At 41.8% G+C, this 9,792-nt stretch overlaps 1 protein-coding gene across 2 annotated transcripts in view; it reads right to left on the bottom strand.

Annotated features, from left to right (window-relative positions):
* Positions 1–320: 320 nt before the first annotated feature.
* The window catches only part of LOC142493334 (uncharacterized), a 52,127-nt gene continuing 42,655 nt past the window's right edge, over positions 321–9,792 (bottom strand). For both annotated transcript variants that reach the window (XM_075597162.1, XM_075597161.1), the window contains exons 9-12: positions 9,361–9,525; positions 7,764–7,833; positions 3,668–3,746; positions 321–2,119 (exon numbers count right to left, since the gene is read on the bottom strand). In XM_075597162.1, the coding sequence (XP_075453277.1) occupies positions 1,779–2,119; positions 3,668–3,746; positions 7,764–7,833; positions 9,361–9,525 (655 nt within the window). In that variant the 3' untranslated portion in view covers positions 321–1,778. The remainder of the gene's footprint in view (positions 2,120–3,667; positions 3,747–7,763; positions 7,834–9,360; positions 9,526–9,792) is intronic.

Genomic DNA, 9,792 nt, shown 5'->3' with positions numbered 1-9,792 from the left:
AATTAGGTGCTCCCTGGGCGATCCATGTTCACCTCTCCGGAACAATAAATAAAAAAATAGAAAAATGTATTACATCATAAGATACACACAATTAAAAAAAATTAGAGTGACGTTTCAAGTCAAACAGCTATTTTAGGAGCTTGAGAAAGGGCTGTTTGGCTCAACACAAATCGCTCTAATTTTTTTTATTGTGTGTATCTTATGTAATAAATGGATCTTTATATTTTTCTAATCCTGGAGTGCCGTGGACATTATATATACATACGTATTTTTTACATTTGAATAGACATATAAACACAAAACAACCACACTTCATTGGGTCGTAGCACTTGAACTTTATTTCTAAATGCATAGTAAGTCAAAATACAAACTTTTCATCCAAAAGGAATTAGTAACAAAATATTCTACATTAGGTGCTACTATCCATCTGTCCAAGAAAATGCATCATAAGAACAACATCTGTTATGCGCTGGTCAATGAAAAAGAGTTCCATATTAACCCTTTTACTGCCTGGACAGTCCACGCCTTGCAGAGCAAAGTGTTGCCAACCCCTCAGGCAGTAAAGGGTTAGATTATAATTACTAAGTGAAAAATGCAATGGAAGATGAGCAACATCACTACAGAAGAACACGTCAAGGAACAGGATTGGACTGTGGCCTCTTTATAAGAACATAGTAACCCCAAATTTCTAAGTACATTTCTAAGTAATAAGGCACTTTAATCCCTGTTGGTATTCGTAGCCCAAATCCTTCATTCCGGGTTCTGTGAGAGTAGTGTTGGAACGCTATAAAATACTTATTTTAGCCACTTCTGAACTGTTTAGATGCACATCTATCTTCATCCTGAGAAAAGTTTAGATGACTTGTGGGAGGAGTAGCAGCGGCACTAACCTGCAGATTCAAGCCCCATTACGGGTTAATGCACCAGGATGGACGTCAATGCCTATTCATTTGAATGGGAGTTATCGCCTGTTCGAGTGTGTAAACCCGTAATGGAGCTTGATGAATAACCCTGTAGGTTAGGGGCAGGAGAAGCCCTGCTGAATCCCAGTGTAATAACCTTGAGAAATTTACTTGATCTACCTGTGCTTAAGGCACCTAAATTAGACTGCAAACTCTTCAGGCCCGGAGATCATTATGCATGCAAAAATGTTAGTTACTTGACTGCATGCACTGCAGTACTATGTGTAACATGAATATATTATTATTATTCAGTTACTAACAGTCTAAATTGAAAATGGATACACAAGACAAAGCAATCAGATTGGCTCAGTTGAAGTGTGTCCCTGCCGTGAGCTTAAGTACATATGGGATTTCCACATAGCTCATCCCATCACAATTTAGCTTCAGATCACGTTAAGCCGTTTCTCCTAACTTTAACACAAGAACATTGCAACAGATTACAGTATATAGGGAGAATGATTTACAAAGCAGAGCTAGTAGTTAAATACTTAAAATCAGTCAAGTCGGTAAACAATCTTGTATTAACAGTATCATGCAGATCTATGAACAATTCCAGTGTTATTTTGTTGCAATTACTGAAACAAGAAAGTTTTTTTTAGGCACATGTCTTCTAGCTGTTCAGTTAAAAAAATATTTAAAACCATTTATTCCTCCATTACCAGGCTCCATGTCAGCAAGGAAACTGAAGAACTCAATGAATATAGACACCCATGAGATTGGGAATACCAGGCAACGACAGCTTTTCAGGAATGTAAGCAATATGTAAAGCTACAAAGTCTAATAACTGCAACTTTCCCCATCTTAGTATCATGTGTGCTAACTTTCATGATTTTTCTTGGCTGGGTAATAAGCCGTCTTTTCAGACCACATCCCAGGTTGGTAGCTTTGAGAAGTTTGGCTTTCATTCTGCTGTGTTGTTGTCCCCTCCATGTCCAGAGAGGGAGGAAGCAACTGTCTCTGGAGGTCCTGTTTGTTCATGATGAAGTTGGCTAAAGTGGACAGAACTCCTGAGATTTCTGAAAGTTTCTGACAAGACTCTTTTTCCACAGCTAGAACTCTTTTAGTGAGGCCTGTGTTGTCCCTGTGCATCTGCTTTAGCATGTGCTCCATCTTAAAACAGGTGGATCTGCTTACTTTTTGGCTCTTCTTCGCATGTCCTATTGGTAAACACAACATATTGTTTACATGAGATACAAATGTACTAGGAGTAGAGGAGTCTAATATGTGGAAATATTACTAATAGACAGTGCCGCGACCTAAATACCTGGGGGAGAAAAGCCGCAACTTCCTGGAGCAATGATTTGCACAAAGTGTATGGGAATTAAGTGTTTTGAACGTAAAGATTGAGCTGCAATGAAAGGATCTCAGAACATATGGAATTGGACGCACCCAAGCTTGGTTTATTAGATTATATCCCACCTCCTGAAGAACTACACCTAAAATATTGGTTGAAGGGTTATTTGTTGCTGCTTCTTTTAGGGCTGTAGTGTGATTCAAAGCAGCAGCAATGCATAAGCCAGGCACTCCTTGATGAAGCACGTTTGTGTGAAACGCGTAGGAGGGTTCACACCTTTTTTGTAATGTTGGCTTGGCAATATATTTTTCATTTTTATGCCACCTGTTTCTCAATTTCTCTGGGCAGTGCGCTGCTTTATGCAGTTTTTCTGCCAGGCACTTGGAACTGATGAAAACCCAGTAAACTGCTTCCCTTGACTCACTCTATCCCTTAGTCTAAGTTTAGCCATGAAATAAATTGAACTGTAAAATTAATAACTTCAACTACACTGCTTACTGCTGCATTAAGGAACATGTTAAGCATACCCAGAAGGGACGCAAAGCTTTTAATATGACATTGTGATAAATAACACGTTCGTAAATTCTTTATAGTTAAACTAATCTCCATACCCTCTCCTTTAAAGCTAGGATCTGTGAATATGCAGTGTTTGGCAAGGCAATTACTGCATGGAAACATCTAAAGCATCAGCAATTAATATTTTCGTGAATCTTGAAGTACAAAGTTCTAATTTATTTATAGCAGCAATTCCCTGTACTTTATTTTTTAACTGACCCGGGAAGTCCTGCAGAATAAAACCACTAGCTCCTTCTCTCCTGGTAACTCCCGATTTTGTCTCAGTTTGCAGACTTTACAAGTCTTAAAAAAAAATGTAAATGGCCGCCAATCACGTCATCGGAGAAGCATTGTGATGAAATACAGCACTCTACACTGATTGGAGGCCCTGGCAGGCAATAACCAATTATCTTCGGGACTTCTCTAGCTAATAGCTTAAGCATATGTAGCTAAGGGGGTCCCTGTTGATAACGTTGAAGGTTTTGCACTGTGCAAACGCTATATCAGGTTACTTTAAATCACATGCAATAGTTTTGCTATCTTAAAAAAAAAAAAAAATTCTGTTGACTTCAGTCTGCGCCTTTCCAACAAACTACTTACATGAAATGTGTGCAGCTCTTATTGAATGAGTACTATCCAAACATGTTTCTTCCATGAACTTAGAAACAACAATTCATGAATGATACCCCGCTCCACCTCCGCAGATGCCAATCTTGGTGAATTGTCAGATACCATGTATTCACCATCATGTCATGAACACGAATAGTGATGGTAATCATAGCTAGCTGCCAGGTTCTAAAGGAAGCATTCTTGAAAACGGTTTTATTCATGTGACGAATACATAAATATGTTTTACCAGAGTCTTTATAAAAGGCCTTGCATTCATCTGTATCGTCTGATCCACTGCTGTTCATTCTATATTCTGCTTCCTGTGGCTTGCATATGGAAAAAAACAAGTTACCAAAATGAAACGTAGGATTCATGCAACCAATCCTCCCAAACTTGTTTAAATGTTTATTCAGCATAAAAATTTAAATGTTGAATATTTATGGTGAAGAATCCAGTTTTAAAAACGTAGTTCTCTCTATGGAATGTTGATATAATTCAGAACCATGAGATTGTATAAAGAGTTATAATTATATGGATGGTTGACATAACTAAGGTATTGCGGACATTAATACAGGGCTGGGTATGACAGGGGGTTTGTACGTGTAAACTCTTAGGTTAAGATTATACCAGATGCCGCCGAGCGGCAGCGCGATCTGGTGACGTCACCCTCACGCTGCCGCCGAGCGGCATCTTGATCAAGGAGAGGAGACAAGGAGGCGTGGATGTGAGCAGTTGGCAGTCATTGGCTGAACCGCTCACGTGACGCGACCGTCGCCTGCCAGAAACTATTTTGAAAATCTCTTCAGGAGTCTGCCGCTCAGCAGCACGTGTGTCGCTACAGGTATGTGTACATGAAATTTTTTTTTGCACCTTGTTTTTGAGCCGCGCAGTCTGAGTTTTTAAGTATAATCACGGCCTTAAGGGAGGATAGGTGCTCAGTCCAAAAAAGATTTTGTCAAAATGGCATAATTTTCCAAATTAATCCTGATTGTATATTTGGTGGTGAAATTCTCCAGTACATTATTTAGGTTATTTTCCAAGTCTCCTGTCTGCAAAAGGGAGTCAAAATAGCATCAGTTTTACCAAAGACAAAAAACCCATTGCCGTCACTGGTATTTGTATGTATTTTGTTTTGATATTTAATATTCTGCTTACTGCAGTTTGGCGTAAAAAGAGTCTACATTTACAAAACTACTACACATATCCTGCATTTATGAAGGATATGCTAAAAACGATGAAGGAGATGTGAGATGATGGCTGTGTCCTCTCCATGTCATGTCCATTACACAGTACGGGGCTTAGCTGGACTGCACCTTTACGCCAGTAATCGCTAACATTAAATAACTATGGCGTTTTATGATCTATTACATATGTATATTTATTTTTTACAGAGCTCCAACAATGTATGCAGCGCTTTCCAAAATAAATAATTGTATATGGAAATGTAAAGACATTGGGGAACCATGGACAAGCTCAGGTTCAGGTAGACAAAAACATTTGTTTTTTAAATGTGAGCAGGCTGAACTGCTTTAATAGGTCTGTATTGTACAGTATAATATATATACAGTGGTCAACAAATCAAAAAAAAATCTACTCGCCACCTAGTACCACACGTGTGCTGCTTGGGCCAATAGGAGTTCGCCACGATGTTAAATCCACTCACCCGGGGCGTGCAGATGTATAGGTTTGTCGAACACTACACTGGCGACACACTTTATTCGAGCTTGGCTAGTCCCACGAATTCGGGTATACCCGGGTGTATTGAGGTTTGTGACTGTTTTCTGCCCGAGTGCATTGAGTTATTTTTCAGGCAGGGATTGAAGCATTTTATTCCCGCTGGCTGCAATACTGCACAGTATATATATATACACTGCATTACAATTCATGAATTTATGCCATCTGGTAGACACGCGAAGCATTGCAGCCTATTAAATCCTAATCATCATCATTTAACAGATCAACCGCTCATCAGCCAGGCATGAACCCAGGCTGGGAAGGCAAATGCAACGGGGCTTGTCAGAGGTGAGGAGCGGCGCATTCCAGGTATCTGCCAGGTACATACCGGGTATTTGCTCGAATAAAGTGTGTCGGTGCAGTATAAATATAAATATATATATATATATATATATATATATATATATATATATATATATATATATAAAGCAGCCTTACGGCCTAAAGCAGCAAAGACGATGTTATAGTCAATTCTTCATTACTTGTCGTGTGTGTGTGTATGTGTGTATGTGTGTATGTGTGTATGTGTGTATGTGTGTATGTGTGTATGTGTGTATGTGTGTATGTGTATGTGTATGTGTATGTGTATATATATATATATATATATATATATATATATATATATATATATATATATATATATATATATATATATAGCCATGCATAATAATGACTGCAGACCTCTTCCCTGTTGGCAGTAAGCCCTGGTAAGTACAGGCCTGCCAACAGTAGTTATGGAGGTTTTCCCTCACACCCTGGTGAGGTGCCCTATGTATGGAAGAGAGTGGCTGTATGCTCTGAGTCCCTGGATAGTAACATCAGAGATGCGCCTGCCTCCTGAGGTATAAAGGGCACAACACTGTCAGTTAGTGTTGTGGAAAAGTGTTGTTGCGAAGTAGTTGGTAAAGTGTATGCTCCTGCATAAGGGATTGTAGGAACACTTTTGTGACCCTAGTGCAGTAACTAGCGGTACAGGTTGACCAATCAAGTCTGTCTAGGCCACTCTGTGTCCAGGGATCTGGCACAGGGGTGATCTCTCAAGGAGAAGAGGGAATCCCACTTCAATACGGGAGGGCGTACCTGACAAAGGGACAGCACGAAGAAATGTGCAGCTAGAGCCGGCAGCTGCATGGGGCAGTCTGCTACATCCCAATCTACAATAAAGATGGCCTTGTTAACGAAAACCCCCACTGTGTGAGTGTGAGATTACTCTACAGTGGCAGTCACCTCCGAGAAGGAGTTCCTCACCAGGACCATCTCCCTGGGGAAGCACAGATCCTGATGAGGTGGAGGCGCTACACATGATGTAAGTTGGACTCGCACCCACTACTTCAGCTACCTGTCCTGATGACATCCCCTAATACCATCAAGCGGGAGACTCAGGAGTCCTGTTACTTGCAGGTGCACCACCATACACGATCATGTAATGGGGACCGGTTAGTCCACACGGGCCAATGTGAGATTGGGTGGGTCAGACAAGGGGGGTCCACCTGTGTGTGTGTGTGTATACGCTGCTCGGCGGCAGCGTGAGGGTGACGTCACCAGATCGCGCTGCCGCTCGGCGGCATCTGGTATAATCTTAACCTAAGAGTTTACACGTACACACATATACATATACACACACACACACACACACGACAAGTAATGAAGAATTGACTATGACATCGTCTTTGCTGCTTTAGGCCGGGGTCCCGCTGCTTCCGACGGCGTGCGCGGCTGCGTGCGCGTCATTCACCGGACATGAGTTCCTCCAGAGCCGGCCCCAGTCCCCCCTCCCTGCAAGTCTCGCTGCGCACTGCAACGCGTCAGCCAGCAGGGGATACACGAGGATCGTGATCCCAAGCGGCGACGCGTCACGTGGTGCGGCAGGGAGCCAATGAGGGGGCAAGGGGGAGGAGGGAAGCTCCGGTGCCCTTTTCAGGCTGCGAGTGCTGGGGAGGTTGCGGCCAGCAGCAGATGGATGGGATGGATGGGATATATGGGCGGGGGGGGTGACGGCACGGAGAGCCCTCTGCTCGAACCACGCCCCCCCCCCTCAAACCACGCCCCCCGCTCCCTACAGACCGCAGGTAGCGGTCAATTGCCTGTCAGTGCGCTGCCTGCAAGCAGTGCGGGCGCGCTGACTGAGGGAGCGGGGCCTCAGCCTTACACTTGACAGCCTGGAAGGTGGCTGCAATGGTTTTACAACAGTATAAAGAATAAGAACAGAGATAAGAGGGTGTCTTCTAATCTTCTACCCTTATGTTCAGGCTCTCTCTCTCCCCGCTTGGCTAGTGACAAGAGCGCCTCTGAACACGGATATCTTTTGGAAAGACTGTAAACCATTAAGGGGGAGCGGGGAGCAGTCAATAACCATCAAAGTGGCAGTTGGGCAATTTTGGAAGGGGCCCAAACAGCCACTTTGGTGGATACAGAATTACCCCCAAAGGCCCTTATTCAATAAGCTGTGAATATCCTTCCCAGCACTGGAGAAAAGATCAGATTCATCTGAACGATTGTAACCAATACATCTTTCCCAGGCCTGCGATGCGGCTGCACAAGCCTAGAAGAGATCGTAAACTTAGCAGTGAAGTTTTCCAGGTTTTTGTTCTCTTTATCTGGTTACTTACAGAAAAATGCCGCTCTGTACTCTTTTTCAGTCGTTTATTTGGTACTTGGGCTCTGTGTTGCGTCTTTACACTAAGTAAAAAGAGAATTAGATGTTACAATTCAACCCTACCTGGTAACCATGCAAACCCATCATATTCTATCATACATTACTGTCTCAAAACTCATTAACCACATACTGCAGATCAACCTCAGCTGGCAATACAATATACAGGTCAAGCCCCTTGTAACGCTGTGCTTGGGGTCCAAAGAATCCCATCGCGTTATAAGCGGATCGCGTTAGAACTAATGTACAATTGTATGCATTGTACAATAAAGTATTTAAGACACCAATAATCAGGTTGTAAATTATTCATAAATACGAAAATTGGGAGCCACGCATGCATCGCGTTATAAGCGGATTCACGTTGTAATGGATCGCGTTATAACGGGGTTGAGCTGTACTTCACACATTCTGTATTGTGCTATGACTGCATTTTCTAATTTTTCATTGTTGTTTCGGAATATCCACTTTAATATTTGTATTTTATTATAAATTTTGCTGTTCATTATCACTTGTTTTAATGAACGCCCCAATACCTATTTTGTTACCACATTGCTTTTTCAAGAACTATATTTTTAAGTGTGTCTATGCTGCGATTGTTTATTAAATGTTTAAAAGCTAAATAAAATAAATAAAGAGGGATAGATAATATAAACTGTGATAAATCTAGTACTGCCGCTAGTCGGCCCTCGTTTTCCCCAGCACGACCTGTGGATAATATAGCTGCATACAAAGTGCTGATAAATTAATATATAACAAGGTCACATGACATTCTTGCCATTGACCGAGTCACTCTGCGTTACCCTTCTGGTCATGCAAAGGGCCAAAGTGCAGTGGAAAAGCAATGCAAGGTCTTTAGACTAGAGCGTGCTACATTGGTAACACATCTCTGTATATGCAAAGTCAGTTTTGCTAGAAATGTGGCAGCGATAGGGAGGAGATCTGGCATGCTGGTTAAAATGTGGGTCTTGCATAAACAAATCTGTGGTTTGAAGTCCGGTCTGTATGGCACGAACCATGACGGCACTGCAGTTTTGTATGGATTTACAACGCCCCAAGGAAGGAAATAAAAGATAACCCCGTTCGTGGTACATTGCCAGTAGCTGTAGGACAATTCATTTCTTTGCCCATTGTATTTTCGCACTGCAGCAAGATTTGTAGTTGTTAAAGAGGCAAGCAAAGCGGGCAATTCTGTTTTAATAATGTTTTTATTTGTTAATATTGGATTGAAGGGTTCCTGTAATTGGCGCTTTTCAAAGCTCCCGTGCCCTGTGGACCAATAAGAAGCTGTGATGTCATCAGGTCCGGCTTCCTATTGGCCCGCAAGGCGCTGAAGATTCAAACGTTAACCGAGATACCGGCACCCCCTGTGTTAGGAAGCAGGGGGACCCCGGTGCTGAGATTAATGGGGTTCAGCTGCAGAGACCCCCTGCTTCAAACCGGTGTAAAAAAAAAAAAAAAAAAAAAAAAAAACTTTTAAAAAGCGCATGAATTGCTTCTTTAAAAAAGGTGCTACAAATCTATGCAACGAGTTTACTTCCAATCTTAATACCTACTTTTCAGGTAGCTTTGCAAATGAGGGGCTAAGGCCAGGAGCAGGATTCTTACTGCACATGGAGCTGGAAGCAATATCAGCGTTGGCCATCTCCTCAGTCTCGCTTGAAGAGAAATCTGTAGGATTGTCAGAATCGTCAGGCTCATATCTCTCATACACTTGAGGTCTACGGTTGCAGAGAAACACAAAGACAAGATTAAAAATGTAATGCGACATAGTGGGCTTCTTTTTTTTTTTTTTTTTTTTTAAGATCTCATAACCCAGCATGTTCTTAATTTAATGGGACAAAAAGGCTGCTATTTTTGTGCATGGCACCTCGTCTAATAATAAATACATCTCCATACAGACAATTGGGTATTTCAAGGTGTATTTCATGGGGAGATATATATATATATATATATATATATATATACCCTTCCTCTTCTGAAACTGG

This window comes from Ascaphus truei, chromosome 4, assembly GCF_040206685.1.
Source record: "Ascaphus truei isolate aAscTru1 chromosome 4, aAscTru1.hap1, whole genome shotgun sequence".
Lineage (NCBI taxonomy): Eukaryota > Metazoa > Chordata > Amphibia > Anura > Ascaphidae > Ascaphus > Ascaphus truei.
Note: the sequence above shows the minus strand (reverse complement) of the source record. Positions and strands in the feature narration are given on the sequence as shown.